A 27,157-nucleotide genomic window follows, 5' to 3' on the forward strand; every position below is an offset into this window, starting at 1 on the left:
TTTCAAGACACTTCTATACAGCTTAAAGTGACATTTAAAGGCTTAACTAGATTATTTAGGTTAACTGGGCAGGTTAGGGTAATTAGGCAAGTTATTGTAAAACAATGGTTTGTTTTGTAGGCTATCGAAAAGTGTAGCTTTAAGAAGCTAATAATTTTGGCCTTAAAAAATTAAAAACTGCTTTTATTTTTAGCTGAAATAAAACATATAGGACATTTATTTCTCCAGAAGAAAAAAATATTATCAGACATACTATTACAATGACCTTTCTCTGTTAAACATCATTTGGAAAATATAAAAAAATATCAAAATGGAGCTAACAATTTTGACTTATATACATACAATTTGTTAACAATTTAGAATAATGACCCATTAGGTAATGTTTTATTAATGTATTTACTAACACAAACAATTAGTAATACATTTATTATATCATTTAACTGTTAACATTTAATGTTAATTATCATGTTTACTCACACAGCATTAACTCATGTTAACAAGCACAACTTTGGATTTTATCAAGCATTATAGTTATTGTTGAACTATGATTAAGAAATGCCTTACAAGATTATTCATCCTTTGTTAGTATATGTTAGCAAATATTTGTATTGAGTTTATGTATTATTATTTTTATTGTTAATAAAGCTAAACCTTTGTAAACCTGACTGTTAATATTGTTTAAAAATACTCCCTACTAAATAATTACTTATTAATGTATTAATTACTATAATTACTTATAAACGATGCAGTACCTCCAGTTTATGTATGCTACACTAATATTTCTGTGCAATTTACATGTTTTACATAAAGGCACAAATTCAGTTATTTTACTTTTATTCAAATTAACCAATTAAATTTTTTTAGTTACACGTTTGTAAAAAACATTAGCATTTAATATACAAAAAAATAGTAAGTGTTGTCATGTCTTTGAATATGCTACGAAACAGCAAAGCATTAAACTATGAATATTAATTAATGCTGTTCAAGTATTGTCCATAATTAGTTAATGTTAGTAAAAATACATGAACTGATGACACCTTATTGTAAAGTGTGACCAAACAGTTGATACATGCCTAAGGCTGAACCTGAACTTGCATGCCACCCATTTGCTTTCTCCAATTAATCAAACACAAAAGCAATTTTCCCCCAGATTAATCTTTTTATGATATGCAGTTTCCACAGAAATACATCAGTGTGCATTACAAAACATCATTCAATGCCATAAAACATTTTTTAAAAACATCAGACACATATACTCATCCCATGCGTCGCTTTCATATAAAGGGCGGGGCATCCAGTCATTTTCTTCATATACATATGCATAGACACATAGGTAGGCAGGACTGGTCAAGCTGCCAATCAGTCAAGTGTTCGGATGTGCAGGACAAGATGGTGGACAGACTGACGCATGTTTCAGCATGACAGCTCATCAGTTATGTAAGGATAACAAATACACTGTAGTTGCCTCAGGTGGCATTAAAAGTAGCTCTGCAGCGGTTCACCGAGGATAGTCTCCATTTCTTGAATGACCTTCTGAACCTGGTGCTCAACTTCTTCGCATTCATCTGTAAATCAAAGAAAGAGCTTCATGAGCAAAGTTTGCAGGGACAAACTGTTATGTTGGCTTGAAACAGCCATAAGTGCTTGAAGTTTAAAGTAGGGTAGTGTTCAGAGTGGCTGCTCATGTATTCATATTTTTATCACATTGCTAACATGAATTAGCATGCTGCTACTCTTATAAAATGACTTACCACACCTCTAGCATGGATTAGGATGTTGCTAACATGAACTTGTTAATGATACGATTACCTTGATGCTAAATTAGTAATAATAATAAGCATCCTGCTAATGTTGCTAATGAAGGATGTGCTAACATTAACAAGTTAGTAGATTTCAAGCATAACATGCTGTTAGTATGCGCTAACCTATTTCTAACATGTTAGTAACTCGTTAATATGATTTAACAGCAGGTCTCAAGCATGCTTAGCATCCTGTTATCATTTAGCATGTTTTTAGTATGAATTCACATGTTATTAGCACATTTCTAACATAGTTATCATTTTTATAATGAGTTAGCATGTTGCTAACATGAATTAATGCACATACATTTATTTGTATTTTGCTAGCATGCTTCTAACATGGTTACCATTTTGTTAAAATTAATTAACATGCTATGTCATGTCATAAGCTAGCTAGTAGGCTTCGCAAGTGCTATAGCTCGGTAACTGGACTGGGTGGAAATATTAAAGGGTCACGAAACACCAAAACACATTTTTTGAGCTGTTGACAGTGGTATATGTGTCCCACACTGCTAAAAACACTATTAGGACACATATATTTTACTAAAAAGTGTAAATTGGTTGTTTTTGCGTTATTTCAAGCAAATTCGTACTTCCGGTTTGAAACAAATTTTTGAAGCTGCGTCACGGTCATGACATAATATCGTGTATTCCAGCGTGCAGACTGGACGTCTGTGCCAGAGTGTGTCTTATTGCGTCTTACAGTGTGATGCATTAATGCATGAGTAAGGCTTGGTTCAAACCAATCAGCGCGCTCTATTGTGCAACTTCATTAATATTCATTACTATCACCGTGTTTTCAGGACAGAGACGCCACGTTGTGTTGGCAAAACAAGCGTGAAGTGTTGCTTTTATAGTTTGCTGCAATTAAGTTTCGTTTTCATTTTCTCTCTGTGAGAGCTCAGAGTCACGTGTGGATTAACAGTGTACGCGACGCGCGACAACAATAACTTACGTGTCTAAGGAGGATTATTGTTTACCTGAGAGCTGTTCTCATCTGCAAACGCTGAGATCTGGATTCGTTTGTGGTATTCTCTTCATAAAGATGCAGCTCTAGTTGCTGGTGATTGTCCTGTCTCTACAGATTTGGTAAGTGAGCGACCAGTGCTCTTTGTTTATTCAGTTTGTTCGTATCTAACAAACTATTGCACAGAGTGTAAACACGTTAGCACCACAACCAAACTTTAACCTCGTGTAGGGTTTTTACTGCATTTAGTGACCGGAATAACGCGCGGCTTTCTGACACTACCTGTCGTGTGCATTTAAGTTTCTGGGAAATGTGGAGGTTTTTTTTTTCTCATTTGCTGTGCGGTATCAAACATTGCATGAAAAATACACGCTTAGAGCACCTCTTAAAGCAACCACAAAACAGAGATGACAATAGGTAACACTGTGTACTTTGGTTACAGAATCATGATGAGTGTCCATTTGTTTAAATAAAACCGGTGTAGTGTTCTTACCCTCCATGAGCTCGGCCAGGAATGGGATGGTCTCTGGCAGAAGAACCATGTAGTTCTCCCTCAGCTTGCCTGCCAACTCCAGCAACATGACAAGCGCAGAGAAACGAACCTGAACAAAGTTTTGAGAAAATGTTTTTGTATTTTAGACTATAATGCATGTACTATACACTTTACACAATGTACGATAGAGCACCATTGGGATGTGGTGGAATGGGAAATTTGCATCATGGATGTGCAGCCGACAAATCTACAGCAACTGTGTGATGCTATCATGTCAATATGGAACACTATCTCTGAGGAATATTTCCAGCACCTTGTTTAATCTATGCCATGAAGAATTAAGGCAGTTCTCAAAGCAAAATTTGGTCCAACCCAGTACTAGTAAGATGTAACTAATAAAGTGGCTAGTGAGTGTATATCAGCCTGCTATAACGATATGTGGTAAAGCGGGGGAAAACACAAGATTAACAGCATTATTATGATTGACTCATTCAGTAGCGAACTGGAGTTTGTGACTTTAATGAAAAAAGTTCCTTTGTCCATCTTTTTTTTTGCTGTCGCCATCCTCACTTGTGTGTGTCACACACCTCACACATCTTATACTTGCACAGGAAGTTCCCTTGCGTAGTTTTGGTGCTGTTACATCTGAATGCAGCTACAGCCTCTCACATGACAGCAAGGTAAGGCGCAGCCAATCAGAATGTTCATATGTGTTTGTGGGCGCTATGACTCGAGGACAGAACGTGATTTAACCTCTTTTGTATGTCTGGGTTAATATTGACAGCATGATTTTTTTTTTTAAGTGAATTAAATTAATGGTGGAGAAATTACAATAGTTGCTGGATATTGGTGGGGATGCGTCCCTCTCCGTCCATGCTAAATCTACTCCTCTGGTGCTTATTATAATAAGACCTAAACCCAAACTGCCTGCTGAGATGTAGCTTAATGGCCTGTTTCCACTGAGTGGTGCGGTATGGTTTCGATACGCTTTTATGGCTGTTTCTACTGGCAAAAGGTACCTAAAAGCGAACCATACTGTGCCACTTTTTGGGTACCCTTTGCAAAAGGTACCAAGCACAGCAAAAAGGGTACCAAAAGGCAGAGCTAGTTGCGCAGCTGAACGCTATTGGTTTACAGAGAAACGTCTGCCACAATGAAAACAAAGAAACCGCTATGTTTTAAATAAACAACCTAGACATTACACTGTAATATATACATATAATAACAAGCAATGGTCAACCCGAGCTCAAACAAACCTTGTCGTTGTCTTAATGGACAGCCACAGCCAAGAAGAACAAAATCTGTCGTGCCCTATTTTTGTTTTACTAAAATTGTGAGCGGTTTCACTTTCTCGAAAGAGCTTGTGTGTGGGAGTCTGTATTTGAAATAACGAACTTCTTGAGCTGATGATAATAACGTGCGCACAATTATTAAAGTGCTTCTGGCATTCGATCCTTTCAGAAAACAAAGGAGGAGCCGGAAAAAACAACGGCGCAAGTGATTCTTTCAGCAACATAAAACATGAACAAGCTGCAATGGTTATCTATCATCACCACCTTTTGGACTATTATGAACTGGGAATGACGGAATGACTCTATAACAGAGCTTACATGTACACAGATGAGAGGTTTGCTCTGACTGGGCTGTATGTTGCTGTTGTTTATGAACATAAATAAGGACTAAATGTCTGTTGTGTGTAGTTTGTCTGTAATTGATAACATATCGGCGACTGTAAGGGGCTGTATGTGATCATATATGTTGCATTTATTTATTTATTTAATATAATTTCAGACGTCACAGTAGGCTATTTCGTACTGTCATTGATCTGCAGATATAATCAAATTATATTCATAGAAAGGTTAGTAATAAACATTTATACACAAGTATTTATGTGTATAAAGCATCTGTTTTGTGAGAAGTGCTTCTCGTAGTTCTTCTCATATGATATGTGAGCGACCCATACAAGTTTTTGAAATATGTAACGGACAGCAACTGGAGAGTTTCACTGCTTCAATATATCAGGGTTTCCATACCTTAACTTCAAATTCAAAGACTTTCAAATTCAAACACCCTTAAACTCAAGGACTGAAATTGTGGACACATTTTAAGTGAGAAGCAGGACACAGTTATAATTTGCATGTGTCAAACACAACTATGCAACAAAATTCAATATCTAAATGATCGTTTGACTGTAGAAGAAATCTCATATTCTATTTGACAAATTTCTGTTTAGCATAAAACAACAGCTGGCTTTCATTGCAGTATTCAGTATGTAATGACTTGACAAGTTGACCGAAATACTTCATTTTTTTCAAAAAGAAATCAGCATTGTTCTTATGTTCACTTCAATATCAAGTTACATAATTGAGAATGTGCATACCTTTGGTGAACTGTGTCGTGTCTTGAGCAGAATCTGATAATTGAGAACTTTCCACTGCGAGTCGTCTCTCATGGCAACAGCAAACTGAGCAATGCAAGGCACCAAGTGTGTGGTAATGCGGCTCTTGTAGGTCTCCTCTCCTCCTAGCATGTTCTCCAACTTCAGAAATCAAACACACATGTAACTAATTTATGACAGGAAAAAAGGTCTTTACACCATTTTCAAAACACCAAGTTTTGATCCAAGAACTAAAAAAGTGAAAATGTTTTTTGTTAAGATTAAAAATATTAACAAATAAGGCTGTATTTAAAAAAAAATCTTTAACCTGATGCCATAAAGTCAGAGTACTTTTTTTTTTCAAAGACTTAAAGGTGCAGTAGGTGATTGTCTTTAGAAACATTTGTTGTTGTGCTGGTTGAAAGTCTCTTCACATTCCAATAATAATGATTAAAGTAAATGATCTAAATGTATTTTTATATTTTGGGTAAGGCATAAAACTAAAAAATGTTCATTAAATTAAAAAGAGTCGGGCCGACATTTCTAATAATTCTGATAAGTAGCTCAAACTGTCAATCAGCAAATGCAGATTTGAACAACTGTATATAGACGTGCTGCCCATTCACGAGAGAGAGAGAGAGAGAGAGAGAGAGTATACGTGCAATCGGCAAAAACATGCTGAATCAACACTTTTCAAAAACCAGACTCAATATTGGAGTTACCTTTGCACGCTGTAGAAAGGATGACACCATGTCTGAAGGATTTCTCTTAGACAGGTAATGTTCTGTTTTAAAACTATTTTGGCTTTATGCAAAGCTGATGTACCGTTAGATGTTGTTGTTACAAAAGGGTTATAATATCTTCACAGAAGTGTTGTTCAGTCACTAAAATCTTCAGATTAAAGATTAATAAGACTATTTTCAGTTTCATAAGGGACCTTTTACAGCATCGATAATGTAGATTTTAATTAGTTTAACAACAAAACACAAGCAAATAGCGCTATTCCACCTAGTCTCTACCTATATTGTTTACCATGCAACTCTTAATATTCACTCTAAAATCGCATGTCAGTTTGGCTTGCACGCCGCCGGACAAGCACTAGTCGTTTTTATAACATGAGAGAGGGTTCTTTTGCTGTGCTCGTGTTTAAGGAGGCGTGGCTCTGGACGGCAGGGGAGGGACTGTGATTTAGAGATTTATGCTAAGCTGTTAAAATTGTGGAAGATCACCTACTGCAACTTTAAAGGCACAATATGTAAGTATTTTTCTTTAATTGACTTTAAATTGTATGATTGTCCAATTGTGCGTTTTTTCCCCCACAATGGATTAATTAACATGCATTGGACTCATTGAAAAGTTTCTGTGCGGGACAGATTTTTAGGATACAAATATGAAGTTAAAACTTTATACTTCAGGGTGCAAAAACCTTTAATCTGCCTCATACTACCATGATAATAAGTTCTGAATACTTTAGCTAAACCATAAACATGAACAAGAGACCTGTATGATTTTATAAAGACCACAACTCCTATGATTCCATGCTCAGACACAGCATACTTATAATACACCTTTGTTTGTGGTGAATATGCGCCCTCTAGTGACAAAAATGATATAGTATCCAAATAATCTTCCACACTATGACAGATGTGATCAAATATCAATGGTTACAGCTTTCTACAAAATATCTTCGAAAGTCGAACAGTTTTGAATCAAATAAAGATTAAGTAAATGAGTACTTTTATTCTTAGGTGAAGCATCTCTTTAATTGTTTAACGACTGAAATCTGGTGTTTGATTAGGCAGAAACCCAAAATATGTACTTTTGGTGCGCTATCAGGAACAGCACTGAGAAACATTTGTAGAAAAATACCACATCACACTCCCAGGGAATAACAGCATCTAGATCAGTGTTTTTTAACTACGTTCCTGGAGGACCACCAGCTCTGCACATTTTCCATGTCTCCTTAACCAAACACACCTGATTCAGCTTATCAGCTTATTTGCAGAGAATGAAAGACCTGTAATGGGTGTGACAGGCAAAGGCGACGTCCAAAATATGCAGTGTTGGTGGTCCTCCAGGAACGTGGTTGAGAAAATTGGATCTAGATGTTTTATACTTTAAGCTGAAAGCTGCTTTAATTCAAAAGATAAAAATGAGAAATGGACAAATCACTATATATAGTGGACAAATCACTATATATAGATGTATAAATATATATATATATATATATTAGCTACTGGTGCTAATAGATTGATGTTCAGTTTGTGTGCTGCACTGACCTGATCCACCAGAGGACACAAAAGGGCATCAGCTCTTTCCTTACTGAGGAAGTGCTGAGTATCATAGAGGAAGATCTTGTGAAGGCAGTCCAACACATACTGTAGCAAAAGGCTGCTCTTTGTCACATTATCATCAGCCTCCTCATCTGAATCCTCATCACTCTCATCCTCGGAGTCAAAGAAGGCTTTGTCTATTGGCAGAAGGTAAGTAAATGTAAGCATTAAAATCTTATTGCTCCTCATCTCCTTATAGAGGTTAGTTCAGCAAAAAATTTTAATTACTAATTACATTAAGACACCTTCGTTCATCCCAAATTGTGATATTTTAGATAAAATCCAAGAGCTCTCTGACTCTCCATAGTCAGTGACAAATCAGAGAGGTTCAAAATCCAGAAAAGGAACCAAAAGCATAATCAGAAATGTCCATGTCTTCAGTGTTTAAGTGTAATTTCAAGAATTAAAATAATAGTTATTTCAAAAAGCTTCAAGAACCCTTTTGTGCACCAAAAAATGACTAATTGAAAATGTAAAACATGTAAAAATGACATCTTTTGCAACAGGTCAGGATGTGTGTTTACTACGGGCAGTATGATGTCAGCATCAAATAGTAGTAGTAAACACATGTAGTAAACACTTACCCTGACCGGTCGCGAAAGAGAAGACATTTTTTTTCCTTCACTTTTTTTTAAGGCTCATTTCCACTGACTGGTACAGTACGGTGCGGTTTGGGTCGGTACGGGTCACCTTTATTAGGCTTGCGTTTCCACTACCAAGGGTACACTTTTGGTGAGCGTGGTGTATGACAGACAGTTTCAGTCACATCATTCTCGCTCGAGGAAAATTCTACAATAAAGCTGTACGGGTCGTTCACATATCATATGAGAAGCACGTCGTCACAAAACAGACGCTTTACATACATAAATACTTGTGTTTAAATGTTTATTACTAACTTTTCTATGAACAGGATTTGATTATAACTGCAGATCAAGTGCAAAAACGTCTGTAATTATATAAAATAAATACATAAATGCAACATATATGAACACATACAGACCCTTACAGTTCCTGATATATTACCAACTACAGAAAAACTACACACAGCAGACATTTCGTCCTTATTTAGGTTCAAAACAACACAAAATATAGCCCACAGTTAGTGAAAACCTTTCATCTGTGTCTATAATCTTCAGCAGCACATGTAGCCTCTGTTAGAGAGTCATTCCATCATCCTGAGTTCATTTTAGTCCAAAAGGTGATGATAAAAAAAAAACATGGCAGTTTGTTCATGTTTGCTGAAGAAATACTGTGCTCCTTTTTTCCCAGTTTCTCCTTTTTTTTGCGCTTTACTCTCGTGTTTATCAGTGTCTGGCAGAATCGGGTTTTAAAAGTATGTCAATAATCAAGCGCACATTAATATCATCAGCTCAAGAAGTTTGTTATTTCAGATGTAGACATGCGGCGAGCGCAAGCAAAAATAGCGAGACTGCTCATGCTTCAAACTGGCTCGTAAAAAACTATGATTCGGCTCTACTCCATGGCTTTGTGGAGGTTCATCAACAAAACAACAAGGTCTGTTTGAGCCCGGATTGACCATGCCTCGGTATTATATGTATATATAATTCCGCTGTAATCTCTAACCAGGCTATTAAAATGCACAAAAGTGTTCTTGGAGCTTTGTATGATTATAGTTGAATGTTTTTGGTTCCTTTTCTGAACTTTAAATGTCTTGGGACGTCTTGATGTCTATACAGGATCAGAGAGTTCCTGGATTTCATCTAAAATATCTTAATTTGTGTTATGAAGATGAACGAAAGACTCAAGAAGAACATGTGAATGAGCATTTATTAACAGAATTTTACATTATTGGTGAACTAATCCTTTAACACGAGCTACACAAAATTGTTGGCACTCTGATGATACATTAAAGATGTATTTGCAACATCACAGAAACATTCAAACGTGCAGATTTACCTGTGTGGGAAGTGTTGAGCTGATGCAGCAGATCGGAAAAGGGTTTGACCAGCTGGCCAGCAAACAACACAAACAGTCCTTTGAGTTTGTCTGCGATACGATCTGCAAGTCTGTAGAAGGTCAGCAGGCGATCTTTAGAAGCACCGTCAATCTTTGACCAGTCAAACAACTGCAGAAGAGAGAAAATATGATGCAGTTAGCATCTACACTGCCTGACAAAAATCTTGTTGTTGATCCTAGTTGTAAGAGCAAAAAACAACAACTTGACTTCTAGTTAATCATTTAAAAAAGCGGCAGAAGGTAGATTTTTTTCAGATGAACCATCTGTTGAACTGCATCCCAATCATCACAATACTGCAGAGGATCTATAGGAGCCCGCATGGACCCAATATGCTCACAGAAATCACTTAAAGGTGGGTAAACAGTGAGGGAATTATTATTATTTGGTGAACTACTGTATCCCTTTAAGGCTAAATGATCAACCATTTGTCCAAACGTAAGTGACATTTAAATTCATATAAAGACCACTTCAATGTGGTCAAGTCATTGGCCTATGAACAGTTCCTGCTTGCTATCAAACTATTTCATAACTGTAACAAGAGGCGACTGAATCATATCTTAATGTTAAAACAGCTATCATGACATTATCATGATGTGGCTCTTTTTAGATTCTCGGAAGCTATTGAAATTAAAAATGTAAACAGGAAATACGATAGGACCATTGTTTTTGTTTACATCCCTCAAAAGGGTTTATAACAAGGGGTCACCAATGTCGTTCCTGGAGGTCCAGTGCCCTGCAGGGTTTAGTTCCAACTTGCCTAAATACACCTTCCTGGGTGTTTCAAGTATACCTAATAAGGCCTTGATTAGCTTGCTCAGGTGTGTTTTATTAGGGTTGGAGGTAAAATCTGCAGGACACCAGCCCATCAAGAGCAAGTTTGGTGACCCCTGGTCTATAACAATCAACACATACAATCTGAAAGACATTTAAACTGCACGCAAGGCAATTATATATATAATTTTTTAACGATGCAATTATGTTCATTATAAGTACTTCATGTTTATGTCAAAACACTAACATTTAAATGAATGCCTTTTTATCTAAAAATGGTTTATAGAGCATATATTCAGTGAATGACTTCTCTTGAGCTTTCAAGAGAATATAGTTATAAGTCTGTACGTTGCGTCTAAAGCACTGCTTGGAAGATTGCATGAGACAGATGCACTTCAGCAAGTTGCAGTTTTATAGAGCAGGGGTTCCAAAACATTTCAGCCCGCGACCCCCAAAATAACAATGCCAGTGACTCGCGACGCCCAATATCCTCTTGGGTGGTTGTAAATACAGAAACCTTGGATACAATGGCGCACACACACTAATAGACCCAAGTCTATTTTTCGTTTAATTTTTTTTAATGCATGTCAGTGCTGTAAATGGGCCAGAAAATTGAATCTGGTGTTATAAAATCAATCTGCTGCATTTGACGCTATTGCTGTGTCTTTGATATAATGCAATTACCCTAGGGGTGCAATCCAACAGAACTAGTAACTATTGACCTTATTCTAAAAGGAAGAAGTGCGCCTGTTTTAGAACTTCTACGCCTATGGGAGAAATTACTAGGAATAATAAACGGCAAAAAACGGTCTAACTACTTGCTGTACAAACAAATGTTTTCATTACTATACAGACCAAGTAGAAGAATATAATAAAACAATATCAGTTTGCAACATCAAACAGCAAAACGAGCTGCTTTTAATGTCTAAAAATAAATGGAAGTGAATGAGATCGGAAGTCTCGAGCCAAAAAGATTCAAATGGCTGTGCTCGCTCGTCCGTGAAAAATAAGGTGTATAAGCTACTATAGTAACTATAAAGTACTATTTTGTCTTTTAGGTTATGGATAAAATATGGTAATTCTTATGGTTTAATAAAAATTGTTTTTTTTGGAAATTACCAGGCGATCCCCCTTCATTGTCCCGCGACCCCCACTTTGAGAACCAGTGTTATAGAGTGGCTTTTTTCGTCGTTTTTAAAAATTATAGTTCACCCCAAAATGAAACTTTCCCCACACTTGTTTAAACCTGTTTGAGATTTTTCTTCTGTTAAACACAATAAATAGTTAGAAATAATATGTAAAACGGTAGCCCTAGACTTCCATTGTATATTTTTTACCTACTATGGATGTCAACGGTTACCAGTTTCTAACATTCTTCAAAATATCTTCGTTTGTGTTCAACAGAAACCACTTGAGAATGGATAAATAAATAAATAATACATTTATTTTTTTGTGACCTATCCCTTTAACATAACTTATGCTTTCAATGTTTAAAGAGTGACTGAACTAAAGAGCAAGAGCAAAATAAACATCTACTAGGAGCATGATATCATTTTAAAATTACAAACTGATCCTAAAATAAACACTAATTACACAAAAACCCAACAGACTTAAAAAAAAAAATTCAGTTTTTACACTTGACAAGACTGTAGTTTGAAAGCTCCAGTCAGAATTGTTTTTCATGCATGTAAATATTAGAGTCTGTCTATAACTGGAGAACGTACAACAGAAGTTTACCTTGAAGAAAAGAGGCCTGAAAGTGACTTCTGAAAGTTTCATAATCATCACTAGCAGACAGTCGATCACGCAGCCTTCGATCTCAGCAGTCTTCTTCAGATCGCCCTAATAAATTATATTCGTCAGTAAATGAATGAAATCAGGGAAAAAGAAAAACTGTACCAGGGGGGATTTAATACCTGGCAATGCTGAGCACGGAAATCAAGCGCAGACAGGAAGAAGGAAGTGAGCTCTGATTGGTGGTTATTGAGTTGGTCTTTGTCCATGTGGCTGATATGTTCCTTCAGGATGTTCATCAGAGAACTGAGACGATTCTGCACAGAGAATACACAGAATATGGAGATCAGCTGATAATAGCATAGTTGTAACAACTTGTTTTTACGATCACTGAATTCTACATATGCAGTTGAATTCAGAATTATTAGCCCCACTTTTTCCCCCTAATTTCTGTTTAACAGACAGAATATGTCACACATTTCTAAACATAATAAAGGGTGTCGCTGGGTGATTAAAAACATTTTTTAATGTTAAGACCACCAGCAATCTAGCGACTGTTAATCGCTGGAGAACTACACACAGGCCACAATAATGAACTACAACTCCCACCATGCAGCTCGCACACACCGGTTCCTGTTTATCACTGGTTACACACACAGCCTGAGGATCACTATGGACTGATTTCAGGAACTATAAATACGGTGTGCGCACACACATCGTGGCTGAGTCTTCTGTCACCGAAGGACACTGGACAACGGAGTTAAGGATCCACGCGCCTCTTAATTAAAGGTGTAGTAGGTGCTTGTCTTCAGAAACATTTTTTGTTGTGCTGGTTAAAAGTCTCTTCATAGTCTAATAGTAATGATTAAAGTAAATGATCTAATGGAATTTTTTGTGTTTTTAGATTCTGGGTAAGGCATAAAACAAAAAAAATTTCATCCAATTAAATAGAGTCGGACCGACATCTCTCATGATTCCAAAAAGTAACTCAAACTGTCAGTCAACAAATGCAGATTTGGGCTTTTGCACATTTCTGGTCACGCATATCCGCCATATCCGCATGCCTGCCGCGTGTACACGCCTAGATGAGCGACACATGCATGCCAGACTGTCAGTTGCAGCAAAATCAAATGCTGAATTGAAACTTTTTAAACTCCTGAATCAGTATTGCAGTTATTTTTGCACGCTGGAGGAAGGACGGCACTGAACCATGGCTGAAGGATTTCTGTTAAAGAGGTATTGTTTTGTTTTAAAACTATATTAGTCACACAGAGCTGATGTAGAGTGTATTGTATTGTTATGAATAGGTTATATGCACAGACGTGTTGTTCAGCCACTGAAATTTCCCAGTGGAAGCTCGATTTGACTATTTTTAGTTTCTTAAGGGAGCTTTTACAGCATCGATGATGTAGATTTATATTCAGTTTAACAACAAAACATCAGTAAATAACACTATTACGCCTAGCTTGCTTGCTGAGCTGAAGTTGCTTTTATATTCACATTGGGTAATTTCTGAACAATGACAGCCAGTGACGCGCTCCCGATATTGTTAACCGCTACTCTGAATATTCAGTCTAAAATAGCATGTAAGTGTGGCTTAGTAATAAGTGAAATTCCTGCAGGCCGCCCGGCCAACCACTACATACATTTGTAGCTGGCAAATGAACTGGGTTGTCTGCTTTTGTGTCATGGTTCGGCGCTCGTGATTTCAAGATGCGTGGCTTTGAAACAAAGTCCCTCCCTGCCATCCAAAGGTAATATGCTATCCGATTAGCATTTTGGCAGATCACCTACTGCACCTTTAACAAAGTATAGTCGTGCAGGCAATGGTCAAACACAGGAACAAACAGTAGCATACAAGTAAATTCAATATCGTATGTTAAAACAGTAGAGTGGCACAGGCGCACTTAATGTTTTAATCTCGGCAGTGTTAAGGCTGATTTATAGTTCTGCGTCAAGCGCATGCTATGGGGTAGCCTATGTGTTGACGCATAGCCCTATGCCATGGCCGTCGCGCACTTCTAAAAAATGTAACTACATGTAGCAACGACGCGTAGTGCAAGTTCTGTGATTGGTCGGCTTGGTAGCGCTGACGAGTCTGGATGGGGCCGAGAGCCGCGGGAGCCCAATGGAGCGAATGTTTACAAGTGTGGAGTCGTGTGAAGGAACTCCAGATGGGATGTTTTGTTTTGTGTTTATGTCATGGTTAAAGTTGTTGTACGTCCACCAGTTTGAGCCACTTGTACATTAAGCGTTCAGAAAAAACAAAACACCAGCGTAGAAAATCGACACAGAAGAACATTTACACCTCACTGCCAACTAGTGTTTCGGAAGTGTTATTGCAGAACAACAGAAACAGCGCGCAGAAGTATAAATGCATAAGAGCGTTGCATGCGCTGTGGGTCATCCCGATCACGTGACGCAGAAGTATAAACCAGGTTTTCTTGTACACATGGAAGGGTTAATCATATTAAGAAGCTTTTCCATTCAATTTTTTTTGATACTTGTGGTGATCTATCTACCTGCTGAGCATCCACCATGCTGCAGTAGCATTTAGTGATGGTAGGAATGAGGACCCTGGGAGGAAGTTTTGTGGCGAGAGTGGAGCTGAGAGAGGCCAGGCGTACAGATAACTGAGGGCAAGATGTCAGTCGCCTGGCCAGCAGAGTTAAACGGGTGACCTAGAAAACCAGACGAGAAAGAAGATTTCAATTAGAACAGCAACCTGTGGGATAAAATGCATTTCCATCATTTCCAGGGGGCGCTGACCTGTAAGATGGTGTCCAGCAGGTATGGGCTGATGAAGTGTGGCAGAGTCTCAGATGCCCGCTGTAGAGCTGTGACAGCGCTCAGTAGGTAGATTTCATTGTTTAGCAGGTCCTTCCTTTCCTTAAGAGTGTCCAGCACAGCGGGCATCAGCCTGAACACACAGCAATAAAAAAGTCACTAAACGTATTTGTGAATTCAAATATATGGATAAATAAAATAAATCACTTAACTCTAGTGATTTACGCTGTTTGTCAGCTTTACACTTTTGTACTTATATTCAACAACGTAAAGCTAAATGTTGATTTATACTCTGAGTCAAGCGTACACATAGCCCTCGCCATGGCAGACGCCAACACTGACACACAACTCTCAAAAATTGTAACTTCAAGTCAAAACAACGTGTAGTGAAGCTCTGTGATTAGTGGGCTTTGCACCTGTGACCTGTGTGGACGGGGCCGAGGGCAGTGCAAACCTGTTGGAGCCAGTTTTTGCAAGCAACTAGTCCCGTGAAGGAGCTCCATATGAAAACTTGTTTTTTGTTTACCTTTTGATTAAAGTTGTTGCACATCTGAATGAGCGAGTTTTAGCTACTTTTAGGTAGCATTCAGAAAAAAAAATCACCAGCGAAGAAACTCGACACAGAGGAACATAAAAACCTCACTGCCAGCATGCATTTCGGAAGTGTTATTGCAGAGCAACACAAACAGCACGCACAAGTATAAAACACACCGATCACTATACGCAGAAGTATAAACCAGCATGTATACTTCTGTTTTGATGCTAACATAGCATCAGTGTAACTAGTTACTGTAATTACTTTCCCACTAAAAAATAAAGGATTGCTTTTCATATTTAGGTCATTTACTTAGTTTCTTATAATATACTTGCCTCAAATACTGTACATGAACACAAAACTATTCTTTATAAATAATATTTTATTTTGCAGAATAATTCTATTTCACAGCTAAAGAACATTCATATCCGTAATCAAAACAAGTGGAGTGTGAGTAATTAATGACAGAATTGACATTTCTTGGGTAAACTGTTCTTTTAAGCAAAAGTTCAGTTGAAAAAACAAAACAAAATAAGCCCTGCAAATGTCTAAATAGACAAACCTTTAATGGTATTTAATAAGTTGTTTATTTAATTTACTAGATTAGACCTAATAAATCATTCACATGAAATTATTATTTGGAAAAAAAAATAATAAAATGAGGAGAAACTTAAAAAATATCAAATTTAGTTAAACATTTAGTAGCTTGTAATTTTGTTATTAACTTGTCTGAATTTAAATTATCTTTCTAAAGATGTTCAGTGACCAAACTCTTATTTTAATCAATGTAATTAATTTTTAATTAATTAATTAACAAATTATTGATGCAAATGAAGAGTTTAGATGCAAAACCATCTAAATCCATCAGACCTCTTTTCTAGCAAGCTCCTCTGATTAGGTCATTTTCTAGGTAATGTTAAGGTTATTAGCTAGTAACTAAAAGAGCTTTTTTACATAAATGCCACTTTAGACATTTCTTTGGTAAATTATCTTTTGCGTGAAAACCAGCTAAATCCACCTATCCGCCTACAAGACCGTGTTTTTAGTTGAAAAAACACTAAAGATGCAATTAGAAATTATTTTACCAAACATAAAAAACATTACACAAATCACCTAAAGTTAAAAACACATAAATGTGTCAAGTAAGTGGCGGTTCATTCCGCTGTGGCAACCCCTAAATCTGTCAAGTAAGTACATTAAGTCAATAACATTATAAGTTAACATTAATAAAATCTTAACAATCTATTGTCATTTCTGATATTTGGGATTTAGATTTAATGTAAGCAGAACAATGTAAACAATGTAACTGTTAGATTCAAATACTGTAGTGTAAAATGTACAGTGCCAAAAATTTTGATAAGACAAAACTTTTGAAGTGTGTAAACATTAAAATAAAGTGAATGAAAACATTAAATATTACTAAAATATAAAAAAAATATAAGTAATATTAAAATATTATCAATTTAAATATTTTGGAGAACCGCAAGTGGAACAGAGCAAAACGTTAAGCAACATCAATATCTGTGCAATGTGTGTGATAAAAAGCTTATCAGACAAAGTATAAAGTAATGTTAATAATGTATAGTTTTTACATTATATTTATCTTTACAAACAGCTTACATTAGCAAATAAAACACAGTAGGCTACTGTGCAAAAAAGGAAAGTCTTTTAGACACTTTTAGAAGCTGTCAATCAATTATCCTCACCATACTCAAGGTCTTGATCATAACATCTCTTTTTTATCTCTTCTGTTTATCCTCATAGCATCCATGTGGGATCATAGAACTGCATCTTGTTTAAATTCACCTTTCATGAAAGGGAGTAGCCGTTTAATCTATAGTAAATCAGACTCATTCAAAGAAGCGTCACAGCGCAAAAGAATGTAGTGAATGCGTGCTACACTTCCCACTGTGCAATATGTTTTCTTTTTTCGTGTAATGCAGAGAGTTTTCAGGTAAGGAACGTTTTCATTTGACATTCAGTGACAGTCGGACAGGCTCAAGCAGTTCATCAAACTCCATCTTTTAAAATGTAAATTTAAATCTGAATGAAACGGTCTCCTCATAAAAGTTATCGTTGCCACCTTGCGGACATTAAAACTCATTTTACATCACCAGTAATGAAACATTACTTAAGGCTCTACGGTACCTGTGTAACTGTGGTATAGCAAGCGCTTTCAGAGTGCTGGTAACTTCCGCTACACACAGCAGAGCACTTCCCATGACATTCTTCTCCTCGTCTTTATCAGCCACCAGCTCCACTGCTTTATTCAGCACTGGTACAAACTCCTCCTTGTGATCAGAGCCGAAATTTCGGCACAGAAGCTTGAGGCTATAAAGGGCCGTCTGTCGATTGATGGCCAGCTCTTCTTCTTCCTGGGCCGTGACCTGACGATGACTGCGACCCACGATGCTCAGAAGAGTGCCAATGAGCTCAAGAAGAGCAGTGATCTGTCAGAGAAATAATTTCCAGCTATTATTTAAAAGCATGTATTAATGAAGAACGGGCATTCAGTGCATATTAGCAATAGGTTGGATCAAAAAATAAAAAGGTTTCAACAAAAAGGTTACCTGTTCCTTCAGCCACTTCGTCCTCTGTTGTAGTTTGTTATTGAGTAACTCCATGGCCTTCCTTCTTACTGATGCTAACTGATTACCCATCAAGCCTCTCATTACCGTAATGAACGTATCCATTGGTAGAAGGGCATTGACCTAAATCCGAAACAGGACAACGGTTCATTTCAGAATAGAAAAAGTATCATGCAGGTTTAAGCATTATCTGAAAAATATCTTGGGGAAAAAATGACATTGCATGAATTAACTTTTTGAAAGCACATTTATGAATCGTGCCAGATAACTCAGCTCTGACTGTTATTTTTTTGGAGTGTAAGGATGCCAATAAACTTAATAAAGTAACAATTAAATCCTGTGTTTTCATATATGTTAAAGGGTCATTAAACACCAAAACACATTTTTTGAGATGTTGACAGTCAAACAGGGCGACGCTTTGGGGCAATAGGTAGTGGTGTCGCCTCACAGCAAGAAGGCCGCTGGTTCGAGACTTGGCTTGGTCAGTTGGCATTTCTGTGTGGAGTTTGCATGTTCTCCTCGTTTAGGCATGGGTTTCCTCCGAGTGCTCCGGTTTCCCCCACAAGTCCAAAGACATGTGGTACAGGTGAATTGGGTATGCTAAAATTGTCCGTAGTGTATGAGTGTGTGTGTGTGAATGAGAATGTGTGGATGTCTCCCAGTGATGGGTTGCGTCTGGAAGGGCATGCGCTGCGTAAAAAACATGCTGGATAAGTTGGCGGTTTATTCCGCTGTGACGAAATAAAGGTTTATAAAGGGACTAAGCCGAAAAAAAAAAAAAGAATGAATGAATGAATGACAGAATATATGTGTCCCACGCTGCTAAAAACACTATTAGGACACATACACTTTACAAAAAAGTGAAAATGGTTGTTTTTTTGTTATTTCGAGAAAATTCATTCTTATAGTTTGAAACTAATTTTTGAAGCTGCGTAACAGAGATTAGATCCTTTCGTGTATTCAAGCGTGTAGAATGGCGGTCTGTGCTGGCCAGTATAACGTGACGTATTTGAGTGTGCAGCATTGATTCATGAGAATGACTTGCTTCAAACCAATCAGCGCGCTCTATTGTGAATGAGGTGCAACCTCATTCATGTACATGATTGCTTCAAAGAACATTTTTACCTGTTAAAGTGTTCAGATGGCAGAGAGAGGCCACATTGTGTTGCCAAAACAAGTGGAAGAACAAGAATTGTTTGGAGACATGGGTCGTCAGTGTGGAGTGTATAAATGTGCTGCAACAAAGGTTTTGTTTTCATTTCCCGCTACGAGAGCGCAGCTGGACTCACGTGTGGATTACAATGCACGCAACAGAAATACATCTGTAAGAAACATTTTTTACCTAAGAGCTTTTCACATCTGGAAATAGTGAAATCCAGATTTGCCGCTTTCCTCCTTTAAAAAAAAAAAGATGCGGCTCCAGTTGGTGTTGATTGTCCTGTCTCAACAAGTTTGGTAAGTGTGTGTTCAGTGTATTTGTTTGTTTATTCAGAGGTAAAGTTAGTTTGTATCGTCAGCAGTACTCTTTCAGTATTTAAAGACATACCTTAGTCAAATGATTTAGTTATTAAGTTTACCGTGCGTTGATATCACTACAATATTATTTGCTGAAAGATGCGCTGTAAATGCTGCTCTCCGAGTGTAAACATGTAAACACCTTAATCAAACAATTACCGTCATGTAGGATTTCCGCTGCATTTTGTGACAGGATAGTCTATACACACATGGCTTTCTGATGCAACCTACCGAGTGCATCTAAGTTACAGAGAAATTCAGAGTTTTTTTTTCTCCCATTCGCCGTGTGGTATCAAACATTCCATTAAAACTACACTCTTCAGCAGTTCCTCCCATCCAATATCTCATTTGTCACGAGGGACATGCATGAAATGTTCTTGAACTAAAGTGAAAGTGCCAAACTGCAGTTAAAGTCAACAAATTAATAATTTGGCAAATAATTCGATTACTGATGCCCATGTAAACACAGTCACTGTCAGTCACTGCCTGTTTGTTTTGCCTCTGTGAAAATCAGGGCATGCCTAAACGGAAACTCCCATTTTTATGCAAACCCATCCCTCTTTCCCTTTCCTGTCACTCCTACCTAAACAGAGCTGGACAAACCCACTTTCCTGACTTTTTTTCAGGGTGTGAAAACACCCATGCTATGACAGAGGAGTCTCGTGGCCCTTTAAACTTTCAAAATACTCTTCAAAATAACTCTAAATACATTTTTAAATGCATCTGTTTATATATTTTTACAAGTCCATACACATTCCAAAGGCAGATACTGATTAGATCAGGGCTTGGTTAATATGTGCACTTTGGGGGTTTTACGATGTGGTCACATGTTGATTGTTCAGTTTCAGTTTTTATGTCTCAGGATTTGGGCTTTGGTCACATGGTAAAGAAAGATCCAAAATACTTGGTAAATTTTGCTCTGTCTCTTTTCCTCCTGTTTTTATACAGTTAACTGCAACTAATTTAATTGTAAACATAGAGAATTATTGTCATTAAATCATCTCATTTTTAAGTATTTGTGAAATACTTTTAATTGAACATCAACACTTGATTGCTCCATATTGCAATACAATACAATCATAAAATAGCAACGCTCCCCCACATTTTTAGCTATTAATACTGCCCTTATTTCTATTTTTAGTAAAAGATTGCAGAAGGACAAGGTTTGACTAGAAATGTACAGTTTTTTTACCATCATACTGAAAACTTTTTAGTTATTTGGCAGAACTACAGTTTGAACCGCTGTCGTTAAAACCCATTCTTACAGTGTAATTATAATTTAGTCTATATTTCATCCACACAAGCAAAATAGTTAACTCTGGTGGCTTAGATTTGGCTCACTCACTCCTCCTAGCTAAAATTAACCACTTCACCATTTCAACTGAAAATATTTAACAAGGAATCTACTCAATTTCACTCATTCATTCATTTTCTTGTCAGCTTAGTCCCTTTATTAATCCGGAGCCGCCAACTTATCCAGCAAGTTTTTACGCAGAGGATGCCCTTCCACCTGCAATCTATCTCTGGGAAACATCCACACACTCATTCACACACACTCTCATACACTATGGACAATTTAGCCTACCCAATTCACCTGTACCACATGTCTTTGGACTGTGGGGGAAACCGGAGCACCCGGAGGAAAACCACGCGAAGGCAGGGAGAAAATGCAAACTCCACACTCAAACGCCAACTGAGCCGAGGTTCGAACCAGCGACCTTCTTGCTGTGAGGCGAATATGCTACCCACTGCGCCACTGCCTCGCCCATCTACTCAATTTGTAAAAACAAATGAAGTATTTGACAAACAAAAGTATGATTATTCATCACAATAAAGTGCTTCTTACCTTGTCCAGGGTGTCATAGGACTTGCTTAGGAGGGCTCTCCAGAACTTAGCTGTTGGCTTATCTGCATTATCTTCGACACATCGAGCAACTGCCTGAATGTAGCGCAGAACCTCCACCAACAAACTAAACATAAAGTAAACATAAAGAAAAAACTTGACACCTGCTACCAACCCAACAACCAATATCCAGCATTGTAGTCAGGCTTCAAACTCACTCTTGCTGAAGAGCCTGTAAGGTACTCTCTGTAATGTCTTCACAATCAGCCACCTGCAGTCAAACAATTACATATTCAAACGTCTAATCGAAACATGCGGTGGCCATTTTGATACTGGCAATAAATCAGCTGTGCTACATACTAAACCTACCTTCCCAACGAATCCGTCAGAGGCCAGCAGCTGAGCCATGAAGGAGATGGAGATGAATTTAAAATGGCGGAGGTCTTTGCCACTGTGAGTCTCCACACTGAATATCAGATCAGAGACTGTTTCATCTTTCTTCACGGCACTTCTTCCACGGGGTTTCTTTTTCTCTGGTGCTGTGCAGAAAAAACAAACATAATTTGTCTCTGATTTTCTTTTAGGTTGACATCGTAAATCTAAATCTAATAATTGAGATTTGAGTCAATTCAAATTCAGCTGGTTTTGTTTTTTAAATTTTGGATAAATGCATGTTTTTTGCATAGAAACATCTCTTAACTGAAGTTGTAAAAGCTTTATTTCAGGTTTTTAATGATATAACACCTTTATACTCCAATTTGTTGTTGAAATAAAAACAGGTTTATTCAAATAATGATTATAGGGTTCAGTTCAAATAAAATAAATATGTAATAAAATGCAGATTTTTGACAAAACATTTACAATATAGATTTCATTTCTTGGCTAAATCGACACAGAATGGCTTTTGTAATGCAACTTTAAGCTACATTGTATACAATCTGTTTTTATGGTGTTTTTCCCATGGTATTTCCCCCATAAGAAAGAGAAAGAGAAACTAATCAGGCAGAATATCTTAGATTTTAAGATCGCAGTGTTAAAAGGATCATTCACCCTAAAAAATGAAATCTCCTCACCATTTACTCATACTTAAGTGGTCATAAAATTTTAGAAATATATATGTATTTAATGTTGAATCCAAAACAAGATAATCTGAAGAATGTTGGAAAAAGCAGCCAATGACATCCATAGCAAGAAATAAATAGACTATGAAACTCAATAGCCACATTTCCATTGCTGGGCCACATTGCGAGCCAGGCCTTTTTTCAGGCTGGGCCAATAACCGGGGAGCTTGAGCAGTGAGGCCAAAATCATGTCACGTTTCCACTGTCTGGCCAATAGCTCGCAGTGCTGCATTTAAACCCCGCCCCCAGAACGCCTCCTGAATTACCCGCCCAGTTCAACGAGAAAATAATGTCAAATCAGAATCAGGCAGATAAAGCACACCATCATTAAAGCTAGTTTTATGTCTTTCTGTTGTATTCACATTTGTATTATCTTTAAAATAAAATCGATGGAGCTCCACCCCTTCACTCCACCCCGAAGCCCTTGCTTTGGCCCAAGGTATTCGGCGGGCCGAAAAAGGTTGGCCATTGGCCCCAAAGAAGCTCCTCTGGAAATGCAACTGGCCCTGGCACCCTCACTTTAGGTGCGACAATGGAAACGCAGCTAATGCTTTCCAACATACTTCAAAATATTTTATTTTAAGGTAACAAGAAAACAAGTGAAGAGTGAGTAAATATAATTATTCTTTAAGACTTAATCCATCAAGTTCATCAAAATTTAAACGCTTAAAATCAAGAAACCAATTACGTCAATACAGCCGTATACGTACACGACATGCTTTTTTCCATTATGTCATATTTTACAACATCCGGCATGAAAATATGTAGCTTCTGTGAATTTATAAAAGGTCTCTACTTGACATTTGGCAAACTGTGGTTTACACATTAAAGGGACAGCCCACCTAAAAATATGTAGTATTTACTTACCATCAGTTGGTTCCAACCATTATGATCCTCTTTTGCTGAAGAAAGCTAAACCAGTGACTTTCCAACAATACTAGGGTTACAAGTTTCTAGCTTTCCTCAGTATATCTTCTTTTGGTGTTCAACATATTTGTGGCAAATAAAGGGTGTGCAAACGATGACAACTTTCAGTTTTGGGTGAACTATCCCTTTAATGACCTACATCTATTCTTTTGTTTCAGTGGACATAGATTCATCTACTAGAGTTGTATGGATTACCGTCATGGTGGCTTTATGTCTTTTTGAGCTATCCCCTAACTTGCATTATGATATTTGTTTTAAAATCATAATTTATTTTAAATGAAGTGGGCAGATCTTACCTTCTTCTCTATCTTGTGGCAGAGTCATGAGATACTGCAGGATTTTGATAAGGGAAGTCAGCTGCTCCTTCACCTCAAACTCACAGCACACCAAAATCCAGAAGTCTTGATCTCTCTCCACAACAGCCTCCTGAACAACACAATATGCAACCGTCTCAATAAATAAATGCCTTTTTTTGATTTGAATAAAAGTTAAAAACAACCATGAAAAGTTGTGCACTTTTCTCACTTTAGGGAGAATATAAAATACTGCGATTTTCACCTGACTTTTACTGAATAAAAAGCTGAATTTCAATCATCAATAATGGACAGGAAAACATCCCACTGTTTTTTAAATGATCTTGAATATCATATTGTAGGACTTTAATAGCCACTTTGAAAACAACGATTATTAATTCACCTCAGATTTTTGAAAAAAATTTAACAAATCTGAGGTAGTCAATCTATGCACTTTATAGCCATTTAAAAAGTGACTACCTAAGATTTGTTTTCCATACTTCACCTCTTCCATATTTGTTACATTGATAGTAGTACAAACTTTTTTTGTCATCTACTTCCTAACATTCTTCTCAGTCTTCGAAGTGGTCATTTTGAAGCCAAAGCTCCTTAATGTATATTATCCTGACATGCTGACCTTAGCTTACAGATACAATCTGTAAGCCTGTCACAATAACCAATACATCGACTTATCGTGCAATATTTGGAAGTGACAAGTAAATTCACAAGTAATGTTAAATTTAATGACACAATGACATTTACATTATGCCTCAACACTGTCAGACTTTATAATAGGATATTTAACAGTGTATATAATAGGACATTTACCTTTTAACACCAAATTAAGTCAGCGATAAAATCAATGTCTGTATTTATTAACCGTACACTATGGTCAATAACAATAAAAAAGCTTGGTATGTAGATTTTGTATAATAGCTATAGTTTTATTCAAATGTGGCTGCTGAGCGCACATGAAAGCCAATAAACTTAGGGTGTAAAGTTTGTCATTTCCAATGGAGGCGCGCAACTTTTATGACACGCACATGGTAGTGATGTGCAAATGGTGTGTAAGTGGTGCACATGTGATGAGCATGCAGTTTTCAGGTACACCTAGTTGAAAAAATCTTTTGCCGTGAGCAAACTGTGATTCATGTAAGCAGAACTAACCAATCTGCTTCACACTTTGTGTGAAACATACACATTTCAGTAATAACGGCAGACTATTTACCTCAGACAAACACAGCGCATCCAAACACTGCAGTGCTTTTTACGTTTCTCCATAAACTTGTATCGGAGCTGCAGTAATGGTTTGTCATCCTTTGAGAAAACCTATAACAGTAGCCTAGTCACAAGAGATGCCACAAGCACGAGCACAAAGCGCATTATGAAATGGTGAAGGAAACAACATGCTCGTGCTTGTCTCTCCAGGTCAAAATAACAACACATGTGAAAATGAGTGCCGTGTAGCAACAGCGAGGAAATTGTAATTAAAAAAAGGGTGTCGCCAGAGTGGCTTTTTGGTTTCTTTTCTTGTGCATCCCAGCCACTTGCGAAGAGTTTTTAGCATAGGGGATAATATAGTCAGAATTATAGTCAACTTCACAATTTGTAATGTTGCAATACTTATTTAAATAATGATGGCTGGTCCCTTTATCTGAAAGCTTAGATTTGATTATCATATATTGTTTTGTTTACAGAGTTTGAGGGTTACTGTATCATTATTATTCACACCTTAAAGTTTGCACTGACTGTTCGGTATTTACACTTTACCATTGCACACACTTTTGTAACATTCTATTTATCAAGTTTAAGAGTCTTTTTAATACTTTTGTTTATTTTATTATAAAGAGTACAGAGATTTAGTTTAAATATTTTAGTTTTTGACTATTAAAACTAATTGCTTTAGTAATGTGGATAATTAAAATAAAAAGTGGTTAAATATATATTTTTTAATTTAATGTTAAAAAATGTTCAATAATTATCAATACCGAAAGATATAAAACCCAATATTATACTAATTTTTCACAATATCGCCCAACCCAACATCAAATGTCAGAATCTTAACAACCTTAAGAACGATACGCAGTGTTTATGACTATTTGCATTAATATCCTGTTATACTAAAATGACAATAGTATCGCTTATTGCAACAATTTCGGTCACAATATATCGCACAATAGAAATGACATAAGACAGGCCAAACAGTCTTGTGACTGCAAATGAATGATGTAATTGACTGCCAGACAGTTGATGAATCAAAAAAATTAAATTAAGTTGAATGACAAGCCTTTTGTGTTTACATTTTTTTTTTTTTAGAAAAAAATACATTTTGATAAATGGAAACAAAAATTTAAAGCGACAAAGGTCCCTGACATTCCCAGACTTTCAATGTCTGTAATGAAAACACTATATTTCCAAAAATGCCATGACCCGTGAGATCCCTGTGTACCTTTTCAGCCCCCGTCGCACCAGCAGATGTTTGTGTGACATGCTGCTTGAACAGGAGCAGCATCAGCACCCAGAGGAAGCGGGACGGGCCCAGTGTGCTCATCAGCTGGCTGAGGATGGGTAACCGTCTGTGCTCGGGCACATGAGGAAGAGCATCAACAAACACATGTATGATCTGGGCTACCACAGTCTCCATATGACCCTCAGACTGAGAACTTCCTCCCTCATGGGCCTGTGGAGAAACATAATTGATTAAAGGTTTTTTTCTGTTGCATTATGGAAAAACTACACTGTAAGAAAACTAAGAAATGTGAAAGTGTTGTTCCTTGTCTAAAACTCCCCACCACAATGATACAAGGTTGTCCATGGTTGCAATGTCTATGAACGTCTTGTATGTGTAAATACAACATAAGTGTTTATAAACCATAGTATAGTTAAGTACTTAAATATATCTGTTGTGATAATTCTATAGTTGTGGAAATACAACTATAGTACTATAATCACATTACTCAATACAGTGATAAAGTTTAATTTTTGTAATTTTACAAATCCCCTAGAGTGAAACAGTTGAGTTTTACCATTATTGAATCCTTTCAACTGATCTCCCGGTTTGGTGGAAAGTATTTTTAAATTAGCTTAGCATAAATA

The 27,157-nt window shown here is 36.9% G+C and overlaps 1 protein-coding gene across 5 annotated transcripts in view; it reads right to left on the reverse strand.

Annotated features, from left to right (window-relative positions):
• Positions 1-1,139: 1,139 nt before the first annotated feature.
• Positions 1,140-27,157, reverse strand: part of heatr1 (HEAT repeat containing 1) — an 81,418-nt gene continuing 55,400 nt past the window's right edge. For 2 of the 5 annotated variants that reach the window (XM_009306489.5, NM_199900.1), the window contains 16 exon segments: positions 26,511-26,741; positions 24,065-24,194; positions 22,090-22,259; positions 21,939-21,991; positions 21,724-21,847; positions 18,345-18,485; positions 17,923-18,224; positions 15,222-15,372; positions 14,975-15,133; positions 12,635-12,769; positions 12,456-12,560; positions 9,887-10,055; positions 7,916-8,106; positions 5,640-5,798; positions 3,260-3,368; positions 1,140-1,565 (listed from right to left, as the gene is read on the reverse strand). In XM_009306489.5, coding sequence (XP_009304764.2) covers positions 1,477-1,565; positions 3,260-3,368; positions 5,640-5,798; positions 7,916-8,106; positions 9,887-10,055; positions 12,456-12,560; positions 12,635-12,769; positions 14,975-15,133; positions 15,222-15,372; positions 17,923-18,224; positions 18,345-18,485; positions 21,724-21,847; positions 21,939-21,991; positions 22,090-22,259; positions 24,065-24,194; positions 26,511-26,741 — 2,418 coding nt within the window. In that variant the 3' untranslated portion in view covers positions 1,140-1,476. 5 annotated transcript variants of the gene reach the window in all.

The sequence above is a fragment of the Danio rerio genome, chromosome 12 (genome assembly GCF_049306965.1).
Source record: "Danio rerio strain Tuebingen ecotype United States chromosome 12, GRCz12tu, whole genome shotgun sequence".
Lineage (NCBI taxonomy): Eukaryota > Metazoa > Chordata > Actinopteri > Cypriniformes > Danionidae > Danio > Danio rerio.